The sequence below is a fragment of the Ictalurus punctatus genome, chromosome 24, assembly GCF_001660625.3.
Source record: "Ictalurus punctatus breed USDA103 chromosome 24, Coco_2.0, whole genome shotgun sequence".
Classification (NCBI taxonomy): domain Eukaryota; kingdom Metazoa; phylum Chordata; class Actinopteri; order Siluriformes; family Ictaluridae; genus Ictalurus; species Ictalurus punctatus.
Genome location: NC_030439.2, coordinates 16,987,843 through 17,006,466, shown reverse-complemented (window position 1 = coordinate 17,006,466; position 18,624 = coordinate 16,987,843). Strand labels below are relative to the sequence as shown.

The 18,624-nt window shown below is 42.7% G+C and overlaps 1 protein-coding gene across 1 annotated transcript; it reads right to left on the bottom strand.

The window, feature by feature from the left end:
• Positions 1–487: 487 nt before the first annotated feature.
• scrt1a (scratch family zinc finger 1a) lies at positions 488–3,350 on the bottom strand. Its single transcript, XM_017454033.3, has 2 exons — positions 2,756–3,350; positions 488–1,736 (listed from the first exon to the last, which is right to left on the bottom strand). Exons 1-2 carry the CDS (start codon positions 2,868–2,870, stop codon positions 1,009–1,011), a joined length of 843 nt encoding a protein of 280 aa, XP_017309522.1. The 5' UTR covers positions 2,871–3,350; the 3' UTR covers positions 488–1,008.
• Between the last annotated feature and the right edge of the window lie 15,274 nt (positions 3,351–18,624).

Sequence of the window (18,624 nt, the reverse complement as noted above, 5' to 3'; positions counted from 1 at the left end):
ACTACTACTCTAAATAAGAGGCAGGCAGTGCATAACCGCTTAGAAAAGACCCCCCCCCCCTAATATCACCCACCCCACCCACTTACCCCACCATGACTAACCCCCAGTCCAAGGTCTATATCCACTAATACTACACTGGCATTTCCCTGATATTGAGCGTCTTCTTCTTCTGCACGACTACTAACGGTATTGGATTAAAATCGTGATTAAAAATGTTATAGCTATTATTTGTTTATTACTTTTTTTTTGTTTGTTTGTTTGTTTGTTTTAAAAAATACCATGCATTATTGCTCTATTAATTTTTAATGACTCCCGAGAAATATTGCGGACTGATTCTAACTAGATTTTCGCAGAACAAAAAAACGTAAAATAAATCAAAATCCAAAGCCTGATAAAATTGGCATAGATTCCATCTTTTTTTGTTGTTGTTGTTGTTGTTGTTGTTGTTGTTGGGTTTTTTTTTTTTGTTTTTTTTTTTTGCATGCAACAAATTTATAAAGTGGCAAACAAACAAAAACAGAAGAAAAAAAAAGTGAAAGAAAAAAAGTGGCAAATGCTTTGGCATATTAATGGCGAAGGAAAAGCTTAAGAAATGAACAACAAATTAAAGTGCAAAAGAACATTTTACGCGACTTGCATGAAATAATGAATAAGTACATAAATAATAAATAGTTTTACCTCGACGCTGAACACTTTTGTGGCCACTGGCAGCAGTATAATGTGATCCAATACTTAGAAAAGGTTTGACCTTTTAATTGAAAGAGTTAGACATTTTCAATGTCTTCTGAGTTTGTTTTCTTTCTTTCTTTCTTTTGAAATTAACAATTTTTTTTTTTGGCAAAATACGGTGCTATTTTCGGCTTGGAGTAGGCAAACGGCTGGGGAGTGGGGGATTAGATGTTTAAGCTTGGAAAAGAAAAGTTACATGCGAATAATCCAAGTTTTCCTCAGTTCTGTTGTTGCAGGAGAGAAAAGCAAAGTTGTGGGCGCACTTTGACTCCCGTGGCTTCATGAATCGGGTCTGAGCGGCGAAAAGGCTCCCTTGAAGCACGCCGACTCGTAGTGCTTGTTCAGGTACGACTTGAGCGCGAAGGTCTTGTTGCAGCGCTTGCACTTGTAGTGCTTGAAGGCCGAGTGCGTCTGCATGTGAGCGCGCAGATTGGAGCGGTCTGCAAAGGCCTTCCCGCAGTGCGCGCACCCGAACGGCTTCTCGCCCGTGTGCGAGCGCATGTGGCCCTGGAGCAGCCAGGGGCGGCTGAACGCCTTGCCGCACACGTCGCATTTGTGCTTGAGGTCGTGCGTGAGCAGGTGCATGGCCATGGCCGGCATGGACACGTACACCTTGCCGCACGTCGGGCACTTCTTGGCCATCTTGCTGTCCATGCTGCGGTGCGTCTGCTTGTGGCGGCTCAGGTTGGACGACGTGGCGTAGCTCTTGCCGCACTCGTTGCACGTGTGGCGTTGCGCGGTCCTCGCGCTACCCACAGCCCTTCTGCGCGAGCGGCCGTCCGTGATGAAGAAGGCGTCCACTGTGTAGCCCTCACTAACCGCATTATCTCCGTTGATGTACCCGCTCGAGATCTCAGAGCGCGGGCTGTCGGGCTGGTCCGAGTCCGGCGCGCCGTAATCGCTGTGCAGGCTCTCGTAGATGGGTCCCGGAGAGGGCACTTTGATGCCATTTTCATTCTCTGCTTCATACACAGACGGGGTTATGTAGTCGCTGATGTAACCTGCCGCTGGGAGGGAAAGAAAAGAAAAAGCAACAGTTTAAGCAGCGCCGACTCGACTCGAGAGGAAGCAATGAGTCAGGTGCTACAGTACATTCTGACATGCAACAGTCTATTTCTGCTAGTTTCTCTCTTCCTTTCTGCTTTTTTCTTCTTCTTCTTCTGTTCTTTCACGCTCCACTAGAAATGGAAGGGTTTATTATCTCATTCTCTGCAACACTCCCAATAAGAAATCAATACATCTCCATTTCAGTTTGCGGGGTAACCCGTTTAACCCGTTTAAGGACAAAGGCGGCTGATCTCGCTTCAGTCAAAATTGCATTTGCACTTGTGACAAAGATCAGAGCAGAAATAGGTCGATCTGCACATGCACGAGACACCTTCCACGAGGCACGCGCATGCACGTGTGGAAATGCATTTGCGGACCAAAATGGTTTGGAGAGTGTCGTGTGTATTATATAGAGCGGAAATAATGGCTGCAAACACGATCAAGCATTCCTTTAATACACACAAAGCGTGTGTGTGTGTGTGTGTGTGTGTGTGTGTGTGTGTGTGTGTGTGTGTGTGTCTTTGAGTGCAAGTGTGAATAATTTCATGACACGGTTCTCTGACTGTATAAAAACCCAAAATAAAAGATAATAACTTATGGATCAGTGTCAAGCAATGCGCGTGTTCAACGATTCTTATACATTTGCACTCGTCCTCTTGATTATGGAGTCTTGCTGCGAGTGAGCAAAGCGCAACACATGAAATTGCCGATGCCAAAATGTGCAGACTCGACAAAAATAAATAAATAAATAAATAAATAAAATCTGTAACGGTTTTGAGAAGGATATAATAATAATAATGGTAGTGGTGTATCAGCACGCGCATGGGTCAGTGAGCACGGATTACCGTGAAACAGCCCACATTATCATGCAATAAATAAAATGTAGTGTAAATGATATCTTTCTATCCCTGATCGTCCTACAGGTCGCCTATTCATCACCCACACTACAGCAGCGCACTGTTCATTCCGTCATTTTTACCTTTCTCGTGAAATCGGAGGCTGAGGTCCGCTCTGGATCTGCCATAAGAGCTCTCGAGGTCAGCAGACGAGAAATCATCGAGCTTAACCTTTTTGACCAGGAAAGACCTTGGCATGTTTCACGTTGCAGCAAAAAACACACCACTCGTCCGTCCGCCCGCTCGGTCAGGTCTCTCGCTCTTCATGCACCGCCGAGGCAAAACCCCGTCTTTCGTTTTTTTTTTTTTTTGTTTGTGTGTTTGTTTTATTGTTATTTGGTTTGTTTTTCTTTTGTTTTTCTTTTGTTTTTTTGCACAGGTTCTCCTTTGCTCAGACGCAGGCACGGGGCGACGGCAGACTCCTCGCCCCCGTTAGTGAGCTGCTCGTGCCGTTGCGTCGCGTCGCTCTCGGCGGAAATGCAACTTCAGCACCGGATAGCTCCTTTCTCCTGGCGCGCGCACACGCGTACAGTACCGGACAGCTCCCGTCTCTCCGAGCTGCTCGCGCTACTCTCTCCTCGCCTTGAAACCTGAAATCCTCAGCCTGGTGATCGTTACTTCCAGTTTTGGTTTTATCCAGAAGTCCAGTTTCTTTTATATAAACATTTGGGCAAACCGACAAAAAAAAAAAAAAAAAAATCTCACGTTTTTAAAAAAAAAAAAAAAAAAAAAAAAAAAAAGGCCGAAACTGGTAAGCAGGTCTGCACGCGTCCGCGAGCCGCACGGTCTGAAGGCGTCGCGCTTTCTGAAGTCTGATGATCAGCTGTTGGGATTTATATAGCTGTGATCAGGTGGGAATGAAGATGGAAGTGCTTAATTTAATCCATAAAAAATCTCCTGGGACTAACATTGAACTAGATGATTTAATGACGCTATGACACGTCAACGCTTTCGCCATTTTTACTCCTTGAAGGGAAGTTCTTGGATAACAGAGCAAGACAGGAATATGGTAAAACTACATTTTTATGCGTCCTTTGTTAATATTAATCTTAATCTTAACTACATGCCTTAACGCTTATACGCTAATTTAACATATTTCTATAGGTTGCATTTACACACGTTTAGTCACACATGGTGCATGACATGTATGCATTACATTAGATAAATGGGTTGTTAAGCAAATCTAGTTGGTGTTACTGTAGTCACATAAACTATTATGGGATGCATAGTGGCAGTGTTCACTCCCCCCCCCACCCCCCACTGTTTCGGCGTGCGTTAAATAAATCCTCCCTCCCGCGCAGCACTTTTCTGTAAACGCAACACGCGCCAACCAAGAGATCAGCCGCCGGCTGTGGCCCCAGGCTCCCAGGTCATTGTCTTACATCACAGCCCATAAACCAATGGCTTTCTTCTCATGCAAATAGCACGAACCGAGTACCAGAAGGTCCGTTTCCTCAGTGATTCCTGCAGAAGCCATATGCGCGCAATTAAGCGCGATCAGGAGGGGGGGGGGAGAGAGAGAGAGAGTGAGAGTGAGTGTCCTTTCTGCCTTTCTGCTGTCCGACATCATGTTTTTCATTGTGTGGTCCTACAATAGGACGCATATAGCAGCCTCCCGGCTTCCCAAAAAAACATTCTTCCCGAATGCATTCCACATTAACTGCTGATTCTACATTTATTGGTGCTGTCAAGCTGCATGCCCTATGTTACACCATCACGCACTTGGTTATAACCTCAGTCCTCAATCAAATTCTTTCTTCTTCGCTGCCTGGCTAATTGTTGCTGCGTTTGGTCGAGTAGGTTTTATAGCACTGTGTATGAACAGATGAGCGGGAGCCTAAGAGCGTCACCTTGCAAGGTTAAAGTTGTAAAGGATTTGCAAAGGAAGTGCGGAGTAAGCGGTTTTTTTTGTTTTTTTCCTGTATGGAATGCAAGATGTTATTTTGTTGTTTACCGAGCAAAACGAAAAATTTGATCGAGAGGCATTGAACCAACTATATAATACTTCAGGTCTAATGCACGAAGCAGGTATGAACGAACAGCTCGTGCACCCGCTTATGGTGCGCACTTTGGAAAGCTCGAGGAAAGCAGCAACAGCGCGCGGCGACCGGATGAGGGAGAAGGACGCACGAGTGTTCTCGAGCAAAGTGCTGAGTTCAGCTGAAACACACACACAGAGAGAGAGAGAGAGAGAGAGAGAGAGAGAGAGAGACTGAGAGAGACTTGTCTCATTTGCATAATAATAGTTCTCTGTGCACCGGAACTCCGAGGCGACTTGTTGAGGTCCGAATCAAAGAAAGCCGCTGACATTTCATTCCAGTGCGTTGCGTTTTCACGAACACGTTTTCAGATCAGATCCGCGTGTTGCACCGTAAACAAGGCTCTTCATCTGTTTCTACGGGACGGGGAAAAGGTCAGAGTGAAGGAGCTGCGTTCGGGTGCGTTTAATAGAAACAGATTGATTCATCAGGTTAAATTCTGTGTGTAACAATCCGCATTGTCACAGAGCAGCTTTACAGAAGTCTGGATGTAGATTTCGATCTCTGATGAACAAGCCAGAGGTAACAGTGGCATGGAAAGTCCTCTAGTGTCAGAGTTTTATAACAAAAGTGAGTATTTAGGACATCCTTCTTGTTATCATGACAAGCTGTGGGTTGTTTTTTTTTAGTTATTAACTAGATAAATCAAGAGAAATGGGTGAGGGAACAACTTTATAGCTCATATAAAGTGATAACATGAACCGGCTTGTCTTGTGGATGTTCCATACACCGATCAGCCATAATATTAAAACCTCTGACAGGTGACGTGAATAACATTGATTTTTCTCATTACACTGGCACCTGCCTAGGGGTGGGATAAATTAAGCAGCAAGTGATCCGTCAGTTCTCAGAGTTGATGTGTTGGAAGCAGGAAAAATGGGCAAGCATAAATTGTGATGGCTAGATGACTGGGTCAGAGCATCTCCAAAACAGCAGGTCTTGTGGGGTGTACCCGGTATGCAGTGGTTTATGCACATGCGGCCCAAAGGCCTCGGAATTCCCCAGATCTCAATCCGATTGAGCATTTGATGTGCCGGACAAACAAGTCCGATCCATGGAGGCCCCACCTTTCAACTTACAGGACTTAAAGGATCTGCTGCTAACGTCTAACCCTAGGCGGAAATACACCCTGGATGGAATGCCATCCATCACAGGGCAACTTACGCAGGAACATATACAGGATATTGTATGGCAGATGATCGATATACTCTTACTCTATAAATAATAAACATATTTTTTAAGTGTTGTTAATGGGAAGAGATTGTAAGAATTGTTTTATAAAGTAATTCAGTGATTTTATATATATATATATATATATATATATATATATATATATATATATATATATATATATATATATATATATATATATATATATAAGCACACACATGCCCCCACAGTAGAGTGCTCTGGCACTTAAACAGGCTTTACATAAGACTTCAGAATATACACTCACTGGCCACTTTAATAGGAACACTGCTCATTTATGCATTCCCTGCTGTTCTTTTCAAACTTCAAGTGAGCCTGTGCCCACTGTAACCTCAGATTCCTGTTCTTGACTGACTGGAGTGAAACTTGATGCTTGTAGCACATACACGTCAAGATTTGGTGTCTGAGATACTTTTCTGCTCACCACAATTGTAAAGAGTGGATACTTAAGTTGCTATTGCCTTCCTGTCTGGCCGTTCTCCTCTGTCCTTTCTCAAAATATTTCTGCTTTCAAAATTGCTGCACACTGAAGGTTTTTTGGTTTGTTGTGGCTGTTGTGTGTGAAAATCCCAGAAGATCATCAGTTTGAGTTTGAAATGCTCAAACCAGCCAGTCTCCACGAAGAACCATGCCACAGTCAATGTCACTGAGATCACATTTCCCCATTCTGATGTCTGAATCTCTTCACCTGCATCTGCATGGTTTTTTTGCATTGCACTGCTGCCATATGATTGGCCATGTGAAGGTGTTCCTAATAAAGTGTCTGACAATTGTAGATACAGATGTTTTTGTGTACTTTGCATTGTATACATTTGCATGTTCTGACAGATGGATTGGATGCAAGTGTGATATCTAATTCACATTTGTAAATTAGGCACAGTAAGGCATAAATGCATGTAGCTATTTGATATGCCACTTTAAAGCTGTGAATGTAATGTTCGGCTCTGTTAAACGATGTGTAGGAGGCTTTTCTTTTTTGAGTGCTCCAGCTCTTAGATCATTACAGCCTGTTTGGTTATGAAAAGTTATGAGAAATCCCAGAGAGGGCACACCATAGTACATAACTGCTTAGGAAGTGCTTATTCAGTCCTATGGAAAGCAAAAAGAGAAAGGCTATAATTACGTAGCAACAATTTAAGCGACACACCTCTCTTTTGAAAATTATGTGATTTTGGGTGTTCCTGGTGTGACTTGCTCCTGTGATTTGGATCATTTTCTTGCTGCATAATCCAGTTGCGCTTGAGTGTCAACTCATGGACTGAAGACCGGACATTCTCCTGTAGGATTTTCTGGTAGCGGGCAGAATTCCGAATTCATTCCCTCAATTACTGCAAGTTGGCCAGGCTCTGAAGCAGCAAAGCATCCCCACACCATCACACTTCCACCACCATGCTCGACTGCAGATATGATGTTCTTTTTGTGGAATTCTGCGTTTGGTTTGCGCCAGATGTAACAGGACCCCTGTCTTCCAAACAATTCCACTTTCAACTCCTCAATCCACAGAACATTCTCCCAACAAGTTTGAGGATCATCAAGGTGTGTTTTGGTAAAATTCAGACGAGCCTTAATGTTCTTCTGGGTTAGTAGTAGTTTTCTCCTCGCCACTCTTCCATGGTTGCCATTTTACCCAGTGTCTTTCTGATAGTGGAGTCATGAATGAAATTCCTTTATTGATGCAAGAGAGGCCTGTAGTTCATTTGATGTTTTCCTTGGCTCTTTTGTGACTTGCTGGATGAGTCGTCGCTGTGCTCTCGGAGGAACGTTGAAGGGTCGGCCTCTTCTGGGAAGGTTCACTACTGTGCACCATCTGGAGATAATGGCTCTCACTGTGGCCTTTTTGAGTCCAAGAGCCTTTGAAATAGCTTGTAACCCTTCCCATACTGATGTACTTCAATCACCTTCTTCCTCATCATTTCTGGAATTTCTTTCAAGTATGGCATAATGTGTTACTGGGTAATACAGTTGAAAAAGCTGTTGAAAAAGTTCTATTTACAGGGTTTGCAGTAATCAGGCCCGGTTGCGTCTAGTCCAGTTGAACCCCATTATGAATGCAGTTTCATAGATTTGGGGAATTAGTAACTACGGGGCTAAATACATTTTCACACAGGCCCACTTGGTATTGGATAACTTTTTTGCTTCAATAAATAACATCATCATTTAAAAACTGCATTTTGTGTTTACTCAGGTTACTTTTGTTTTATCTTAGATTTTGTTGTAATTTCTGAAACAATTTAGTATGAGATTATTTCTTCACAGCACTGTATATGTAGGAAAAATAATAAGGTTATGTTTAGAGTTAATTAAAACTAATTTCCTCCACATCTTCCTTGTTTGTTAAACAGCTGAAAGTCCTACAGCTATTTTAACTTGCTATGAAATTAGTCACTACTGCAAACAAATGTTTCCCCTATTAAATGAGTTGTCTGTTTTACCAGGCAAGTTTTATTTGTGTTTGGTATGATTGTATGTACACAGTGAAAGCAAACTGACCATGGAGTACCCAGATTGTGTTAGAGGCTACTCTATGACCAGATTTTAAAAACACCTGCAGTAGCTGACTGAACTACAGATGATATTTTTAGAGGTCTAGATGTTGCTGTGGCTGAATCCTAGAAGAAAAACATAAAAAAAAAATAATGGCAATAAAACATTCTGACCAATAATATAATGTACTTTGGCATCTCAAAACCATAAATATATTTCATCAAAACAGCATGGAAACATTTCATTAGACACTCCCTCCAGGATTTAGCAAACACAAAATCAAGCAAACTCCACGATATTCGGAGGAGCTCACAAGTTTTAAAAACTACCTCACATTTTTCGCAAATTTGCTCGATCACAACACACATTCAGTCAAAGCCTTCTTTGATTCACGTGCATAGGACATGAGGACGGATAAAAGATCTTATTTACCAACAAACATCACTGTGAAAGACCGTGCAAAACAATTTCGCGCAATTGCAGAGCGTAAAAAAATTCAAGTTGCGTTACAAATTTTGAAAAAATCCACAGCAAAATCAAGCAAAAAAAAAAAAAAAAAAAACTCAGCGAAATCCTGTCGAAGATCGTAACTAGTAACAAGTTTAACAAATGCAGTGTTAAGACCGGTCCGCCTGCCTGAAGACATCTAGAACCTTGCTAAGTTCAGTGTGATTGAGCTCACATAGTAAAAGTCAGGCTTTGATGGAGTTCTTGGATAGCTACGTGTCACAGCAAAATAAGTCGAATCAATTCATTTTGTAATCAGATATCAGCTGTAACAATGCCCACAATTATTATTATTTCCTGTAGCACCATATCACCATCAAACCAGAGAAGAAAGCATATACAGTCTGTACAGACGACGGCGATTAAATTAGGAAACATTTAAATGATGTATAAATGGACATTTAGCCAACAAAATAGAAGTGAGTGAATGAATACGAGATTATTTCCTCACTGACATTAGCATGAAGAGAGATCAGTGGAGTGAAGAGACGATGATGAGGCTCGTGTTTAAATGGTGCGACTGACTTTTACCCCAGATGATGAGACAGAGACTGATGTGGATGATGCTGATAATGAAAGTGAGAACTCGTTTCCTGTTGCAGCTGTACAAAAACGCCCGTAGTTTCAACTTGATGCTGTGTGAACTTTTGCAGTAGGATTTCAAATAACTAACTAACTAACTGAATAAAAATGCGTCTCCTATTCATATCTGTATTTAGCATAGAGAGAGATATTCCCGCAAGAACTAGTTAGTCTGATGTATTTCATTCAGTTACATTAAATATAGAAATATAAAAACAGGGGGCAGGGGTATACACTGGAGCCTGTATATACGGTGCTTTCTTTCATATAGCTTCAATTGATTTTCTTTCAGCAGTCTAACACATACCGACGTGCTGTGAGTGCAACATTATCAATATCAACACCAAACACTTATAAAATAACTCTAGTTTTAGGAAATTTTAATCCATTGGTCTCGTGTAGAAAACCATTTTTCATTATACACCTCAGTCCATCTGAAGACGCAGTCCATCACTTAAACTGTACACTTTGTCTGTGTGGAGTGAAGCGGGCGGGAGAGATTTAGGATCCGAACACCGCAGAATTGATCTGCTCTCCTGAAGTGGCACTATTTGTCGCTCGTGGTTTCGCTGAAGCCTGTGTTTTTTCTAGCACCTCGATGCATATGCATGGAGGCAGTTTCCGAAATAGAAAAGGATTAAATGCGATGCTGATGGCCCTACAGATCTGAATAAACTGCAGCTTCACAGTCTGTTAGTACTACTTATTAGATCTAGTGATAGGATGAGAGTAATACACCGTAATTAGCCGGCACAGCTAACTCCAGCAATATGGCTGATTGTAGAGCTCCATTCTGTAGCTGGGATGTTGCAAGCCAATGAATGAGAATCAAACTGCATTGAGAATAAATTAGCATGCCTTACTTTGGGTTTGCTAACTATGAGGGGGGGGGGATACCATTTGGCTTGCAAAAGTACATTTTTATGGACAGTCTCTTCTAAGGTTGCCAGATTATTTATATATATATATATATCCCTTTTTCCCCCAATAGTGCAATTTGTAAACATACGTTTAAGCTTGAAAAATCAGGCACACAAAATCTAGCCTAAAGAGGAATTTTGTAAAGTTTTGTCAAATGTAACATGAGACCGTGTAGCAAGAGAGCATTTAAAATGAAAGATAAAAATGACTAATATGATGACAGATAAATGAAAAGATGGCAAAGAATTGAAATAAACATCTGATATTAGCCGCAGGAATAGTCAGAGCTGTAATTATTCGCTGTAAATTTGCTTTAATTGAACCATATGGCTTCCACTCTCATTATGCAACAGCTCATAGAATAGCACTTGATCCAGCGCTTTGTCACGATGCGGGTATGGAAACAAGTGCAGCTGAATGCTTTATTAAGAATGGCAAAAAAAAAACTGAGGCATAATCCAAGGCAGTGAATAAACAATGTGAAGTAGGGCAAGCAAGAGCGAGACGAGACGACCAGAAACGAGATCAAGACCAGAATGTCTGGTACAGAAACACAGAGCAATTACTTCACAGTGAGTGAGTGAAGTGAGAGTCTTTAAATACTGTGAGTGTGCGATTGAGTCAAGGTGTATGTGATCAGTAATTAGGAGAACATAACCGTCAGAGAGTTTGTTGTGGATGGGTGTGGCCATGTTTGTAGACCACACTGTCTACAAATTGGAATTGGAGCTAGACACCAGTTCCAGTGTTGACGTGACACACATCCTATTACTTACCACTTCATTGATTTATGTCATGCACTGTGGATGCCAATGGGCAATACTTTTAAATAAATAATTAAATAATAGTGTCATGTTTATGTTTTTAATATTGGCCTTAAATGGCATTTCATAATTCTTTGAGTGCATTCACACACAGCCCAAAACGTACATCTTAGCATGACGTATTGTGATTACATTATACTGCCCATTATACTGTCCACTATAGTGGTTCTGCATTTGAGACGATATCATGCAACAAAAATGCACATAAGTCCAAGGTCAGAAAAAACATTTTGCAGATATATACCTCTGCAGTCATACCTGAGGTCTGAAAACCAGTGTACAATTTCTGTATTAAAACCTCACAGCATACACTTGACTCTGTATACACCACCCAAATGATCATATATATCCCTGATACAAGAAAAAAAGAAGGTGATAATGAAATATTTGAGCCCACTTGGAATGTCCTTTGTTCTGAGTGTTAATGCTAATGGAGGTTTACACTCCAGGTTTATGAGGGATCTACTCAGTTCCTCTCCTCATCCTCATCCTCCGCTCCACTGCTCCTGAAGATAGGGACCACCCCTGACCCTTGCCCTTCTGACCCCCCATGCTCCAGTAGTCATTAGGAGAGGGGGAGGATGAAGACTCTGCGGGGTCCCCAACCCCTTTGCCCCTCCTTACACTCTAACAAACACATGCATCTCTCACATGTGGGGCTTCTCTTGAGAAAATCACCTATCACCCTAATCTGTGCACCTCTCCAGACTTGAGAGACATTAATCTTATTTGTCGTAACCAGTCTCTGGGGAGTGGACCGCACCGGGCCGACCCCTATACCCAGCTGGGGGATGAGGGGTTTGGAGGCCCCATATCTCCCCAAACACACTCCCTGAAGCTAATTTGATGTGAAAGTTAAAGAGGCCAAAATGGGAACAAAGACGACATTATGCAGATTCCTGTTTGATTTTCATTTGCACTCCTTTGTACCCACCCCTCCCGTCCTTTTCTTCTCTGCCTTTTCTCAGTCCTTGCATGAGGCGATTAGAGAGGCCGAGCCAGGCAGATGAAGCTGCTCTGGCTCACTGATCGTAGACAGGTCTGCCAGCACCGTTCTTATGGAGTCATCACCTGGCTAATTACAGTGTATTGCACATTGTTGAACTTGATTATCGTTAGGAACATTGCAGGAGGTGGATGGTGAGAAAAGCAATTGAGATTCTTGAATGGTAGAGCCATACATGGAAGTTCACCTTGCGTTTAAAATCAGTTTGAAAGGTATCAAAGCCCATAGAGAATGCTAAAGAGCTTGTATGCACAAACACATTCCAGACTAACTCCAAAAGCTAAGCAACGGTCTGAAGCAGCCAACAGAATGGCCCTCGGTGAGATCTGAGGACCAGTTTTCAATCCCCTCCACTGCATGACCTTTAATTGGGTTGATATTGCCACTGCTTTTGTCTTCATCAAAGCTTTGCCATTCGCTGCCATTATCAGAAAAATGGAGGTGTGAAAACATCCAGGCCACTGGCTTTTAATGAAGAACACCATAAGAGATTAAAATAAAGAAAAGGCCAACTGGTAAATTGAGGGTACACATGTGGAGCGAGGAACTCTAACCTGTTTTCCATAGAGCCGATCAACAGGGGAATTGTCTAGATTAGCATTTTTATTGCGTGGCAAAGAACAAGAGGGCCCCACAACCCCAATACCCCCCCACTTCAATCCACCCCAACTCTCTTCAGCCCTCCCCCTATCCGGCTGCTCTGGCAGGCTGAGTTCTCCATTCCCTTTCTGGTGCTGGAGTGTCACCTGTCCCTCTGCCTCGCAGACGTGCCAACGATGGCACCTCGCCTCTGGCACGCCCCCAAGCTCAGGCCTGTTTGTATGTGCACCTGTGTGCCTGTTTGTTTTGTTTAGACAAAATGTGATCATGTACAATGTGCATGCCCACGGATGACTAGCGATCAGGTGGGATACTGATCATTCCTAATGGTATATAGTCATTATGAAAGAATAACATGGAAGGACAATTTCTATGGCACATCTCATAGCAATTCCCTGGTGTGTATTTGCCTGCATATTAAAACCATGCAGCCTCACTGTAGACTCAGCGGTGAGTCAATCTGCTGTGTGTTTTCTCTCGATAGCCAGCAGCTACCAGCCATGTCTCAACCTCCTCTCAATACAAACACACACACCCACACGCTGCGGTCACAGTATGGGATGACTGCTGTGAACTGTACTCAGTGCACCAGCGTGGGAGAACCAGTCTACGCTCTTCGCCTCCTTTGTATGTGAGTATGTGTCTGTGTGTGTATGCGTGTGTGTTAGATCAGAGACGTCTGCTGAGGGCTCTGAGGAGTGGCCATGTATCAGATTCTTCTCTGCTGGGCTCTTTTCAATTAGTCAGTGCTTCCCATCCAGCCTTATTGCATCCTTTTACCACCTGAGGAAGTTTCTATGTGGAATTCTATTAAGAGCCGGCGCGGGCTCAGCCAATCAGACATGCAGTTCACTCACTTGCCTTTTCTCGACTTCTTTATAAGCAGATTTTTGTATCAGGTGCCAGTTGTGTGCGTGTGTGTGTGTATCAGATAGGGTTTTTTTTTTTTTGGAGCAGCTCGTCGATGGATTGCACATCACTGTTCTGTAGTCTGCACAGGTTTTTGTGGAGAGTGCAATCTCATTATCCTCTAAATGGGAGAAGCAGAGTCTATCAGCGTCAAGAGACCAACATCAGGTACAGAGGAATGGGGGCGTTTGTAGTTCTCAGAACAGATAACCCCTTGCCTTTTCTCTTCCCCTCCCTCTCTATGTCTTGTTTTTTCCTCCTCCTCCTCCTCCTCCACTCTTTCTCTCACTATCTCATTTAGGGACAATGCTCTGATGTGTTGATTGCGCCACTATGCAGTCTTTCTCTTATTAGTGCCGGACTGAAATGTGACACCACTGCACTGACTCAGCACATAGCATCCTATTAAAGTATGGAGATAATGAGGCCTGTTAGATGTGACAAGCCTTCCAACATTGCACAATGCTTCTTCTGGTCCATTGAAAGATCACTTGAAATTGACTTCGAGGCAATTATCGAACCACCTGTGTCTACTCATCTTCTATGGGCTTGTCGCCATCTAGTCGACCCTCTTGTCCTTGAAAAAGATTAGATTTCCCATGAAGTGTCACAAGGCCAAGGGACTTCATACAACACTACAGATTGTAGTAAAGCTTCAGTTGGTGCCAACATTATTGGGTGCCAACTGAGACAATAATCTATTTCTTATTGTTGTTAAAACAAGAAAGTATTGTTTACTTCAGAAGGTTCTGCAGGTACCTCAGCCCACTGCACATCATCGGTGCCAAAAGTTCCTTGGTGTTCACAAAATGGAGTTCCTCACCTGGACCCTCAACATCACCGACCTAGGCAAGAAAGTCCAACTGCATCCTCAAAACGCGCTTCTCTATTCTCACCAAGGACAATATCAAAAAAGTTTCCTGACCACCTGTCTGAGTGATTAGTATTGGGACTACACCATATCAGACTCAAGAACCTACAGAAGATTATACGAGCAGCCAAGAACATCATCTCTACCCACTACTGATACATTCTACCACAGGTACTGCATCAACAAGGTCACCAGCATTGTGGATGACTCATCCCACTCCTCTCATGGACTCTTCACCCTCTTGGCATCTGGTAGAAGGCATTGGAACATCCATGCCAAGACTGCCAGACTCTGCAACAGTTTATTCCATAGGGTGGTCAGACTACTCTACACAGTGCTGCCCCAACATGAACTCCAAACCCTTTCACCACTGCACACCAACACATTAAAAGTAGAGCATTATCTCTATGTAATATGCTGTTATTTGACATTTTTACCTTGATCTTGCTTCTGTTGGACACTGCCTCCGTCTCACTGCTATTGGGACAATTTACCTAGTGCACATTTAACAGAAAATTGTTTGCAGCATTTTCTAGTTATATCTTACTATTGCAATTCACCTGTGCAACTGTGTTCAGCTCTTCTACATCATATAAGCCAATATCAAATTTCTATTGTCCTGTCTGGTCAGAGTGCAGTGTCCTTTTCTGAGTATAGCTAACTTAGCTTATTCCTGTGTGCAACAGATATAGCTAATATCAAATTAGCATAACTAGCACATTGTAATGTGTGAAGATGAAGCAATATGCAAGTGAGTCAAATTGGCATGTTATTTATTTGAGGAAAACCAACAAGTGTAGACATAATTCCAGGCAGACAGGATCAAGATGATCCATGATCATGAACAAGAATACAGGCACAAGAAAGCATAACTAGAAACATAGAAGCAGGGAAAACAAAGAAACTAAGGCTCATTAACAATGAACAAGACTTCACGACCAGACAAAGGAACTTCAGTGTATATAAAGAGAAACTGATCAAGGCATGAACTCTGAACACCTGGATACAATCAGGAAACACACCACTGACTGGATGGGGTGGAGACATGACCAAAACAAAGACACATGTAGAGAAACAAAACATGAACGAAACACTTGTGACACTTTGAACCGCACCACATAATGAGAGGAGGAATTTGTAACACTTTGGCTAAATTAGTCAGGCTAATAATTATGTCAGAAAACACAGACATTGTTACAATCCATGTCCATCCCTATTAGCAAAGTGGTCCCTGCTGCAGAACAAAAATATCCTGGGGGTAGACCTGCATCTGATCCAAGTCCTCCTACAGTATAAGCTGAAAACTTAACCCGAGCAATTCTTTACAACAAGAACCAACGTAATAAAGACAATTATCCAGCAAAACAACACTCAACCCACTGGACTTTTGGATTCACTCTGCCCAGCTTCACCCTGGTAGGAGGATCTGGATCAGGACATTTTGTTTACCAGCATGGGATACATGCTATTACCTGTCTTTTGTCCTGAATCAATTCATATAGCTAGCTAACATAGGAGCAGTGAGCTAACAAAGCCATTTGCCCATGGCTTAACTTTATGTTTCTTTTACTTTTGAGTTTCTTTCAACTGAAGCATTTCACCTTTCATACAAATCCATTGATCATCCGTTCAAATCCATTGATCATCCATTCAAATCCATTGATCATCCATTCAAATCCATTGATCATCCATTCAAATCCATTGATCATCCATCCAAATCCATTGATCACCCATTCAAATCCATTGATCATCCATCCAAATCCATTGTTCCCCCATTCAAATCCATTGATCTCCCATTCAAATCCATTGATCATCCATTCAAATCCATTGATCATCCATCCAAATCCATTGATCATCCATTCAAATCCATTGATCATCCATCCAAATCCATTGATCATCCATTCAAATCCATTGATCATCCATCCAAATCCATTGATCCCCCATTCAAATCCATTGATCTCCCATTCAAATCCATTGATCATCCCATCCAAATCCATTCATCCCCCATTCAAATCCATTCATCCCCCATTCAAATCCATTGATCATCCATTTGTACCTTGTAGGGCACCTCACATCCACATGCGTGGTGTATCCTGGTTTTGTACCAGGTACTGTTGCAAACAATGCCTGCCTTTTACAAATCCAAAATCTCAGTTTCTCATGAAAACATGACAGTTGAGTCTCGGTTCAATAGTTAAGATGAAAATATGATGGATGTCATATGTTGGAGGGTCTATATAAGTTCCTCCTTTGCACGTGTATGCTAGAACTGTAAACTGAGGCAGCAGACAGATGTTGATTAGTGAGAGGCCCAGATTTGTACCTTTGGCCACTAATAATGTCCATGTTTTGCTCAAAACTCAAGTGAGAAGCTCTCAGGTCTAAAAATAAATAAATAAATAAATAAACTATGCAATGCTTCATCCAAATAAATTGCACTCCTGGGTCTTTTACTCCTTGGTTCAGTTTGTTTAGGGTGCAGACTGTATCTCAGTGGTTAATGCAGTGTCTGCATAAGGTGTTATCTTTGGCATGCGTGTGTGTTTACGTTCATACATCTGTGTGTTTTTTTGAAGTCTGCGCACAAACAGGATAAAGGGCTTTGGGCTCTTTTTCCTACACCGCAATGCCTTTGGAGTGCTTTGGGGCGCCTGCTATTGTGTAGTTCTGTATCACCCCTGGTTCCCTGCGGAGCGAGCCTTCATGCTTTAATCAGTGATTTGGATGCAGTGTACATGCCTGAAGCAGTGAGGCTGCACACTGAGCTCAGCCAGTGTGCAGCATGCACTTTTTTAGGATCTCGGGCAATGACAAAGCCCGGATCCTCTGTGAATCTTCAAATGGAGCCATTGACCACTGGCCAGTCAGCCATCTGGAGCTCAGGTTTAAAGACTGCAGTGCTGATGGCATGTAAGGTCACAGTCATGCACATAAACTGGGAATGGCGTTTGATAGAAAGGTGGCGTTGCACGGCAAGTTTGGTTTCCATTTTAGCGCTAACTGCATCAGGGTGGCGTCATGATTTTTCCCTTCAACAAGACCTAAGTGTGACAATTCAGATGGAGGATTCGAAGAGGATAAAGGCAGAAAAGCACTGGACAGATTACAGACATGGCTGCTGGCAGGTGGTGACATTCTGTATGCATGTGCGCTTGTGCATGGGCATATGTGTGTGTGCCGGACCCCCCCCCCCCCCCTTTCATCCTCCAGATGGCTCAGGTGATGTTGGCTGAGTTTGTGCATGAGTGTGTGTGTGTGTGTGTGTGTGTTGTGACTAGGGAGAGGACATAAGGGGGGGCACTCCATCAGACATATGCACTCTGAATATCGCTATGTAAACATCTGCAGTGACATGACAGGCTCAGATTAATCACCCCAGTCTGGGCAGCCTGCAGTCCTCCTGCTAAGACCCAGCTTGCTAACACTGCTGCTTCGAACACAAAGCACACACGCCTCCAACACATGCCACTGTGAGACATGTATAATTGTTGGGGTCCAGATTTCAGAGGCCTGATTCAAAAGATTTGAACCTTGTTCATATTTCGGACAATAATAATGTCAGTGTTTCAGTCGAGTCAATCAAGTTCAAATAGAGCGCTTTCTCATATTCAGTGTTTAGTCTGTTTGAATCAAACCCTCGTGTGTTTGCTCTTTCAGTGCTGTTCTTTAGGCAGGTATGAACAGAGCAATCAAACTCGGGTGTGGACCAAATCAACCAGTCTGAGAGTGTCTCGGTGATGTGGTCTCAGTCCACTTACAAGTGATCTCTAGAGAAGTTTGATTGCAGTAGGAAAGTGATTCAACTCTGAATCAACCCAACTGCAGGGAGTGACGTGAGTGAACACACCATGTATTTTGAGTTGCAGGGTTTTTTTTTTTTTTTTGGAGATGTGAGCCACAAAGTGCAAACTGAGCCTAAAGGACAGAGCTGTGAACTGTAGCTCTGGGTTCTGAAGGTTTGGACTGACGACCAAAAGAATAAAATAAACACTGGATGCAT

Excerpts from the sequence above, each read along its gene's own strand:
- scrt1a (XM_017454033.3), bottom strand. The coding sequence starts at position 2,870 with ATGCCAAGGTCTTTCCTGGTCAAAAAGGTTAAGCTCGATGATTTCTCG. Across the intron at positions 1,737-2,755 it reads CCTCCGATTTCACGAGAAAG|CGGCAGGTTACATCAGCGAC; the intron begins GTAAAAATGACG and ends TTTCCCTCCCAG.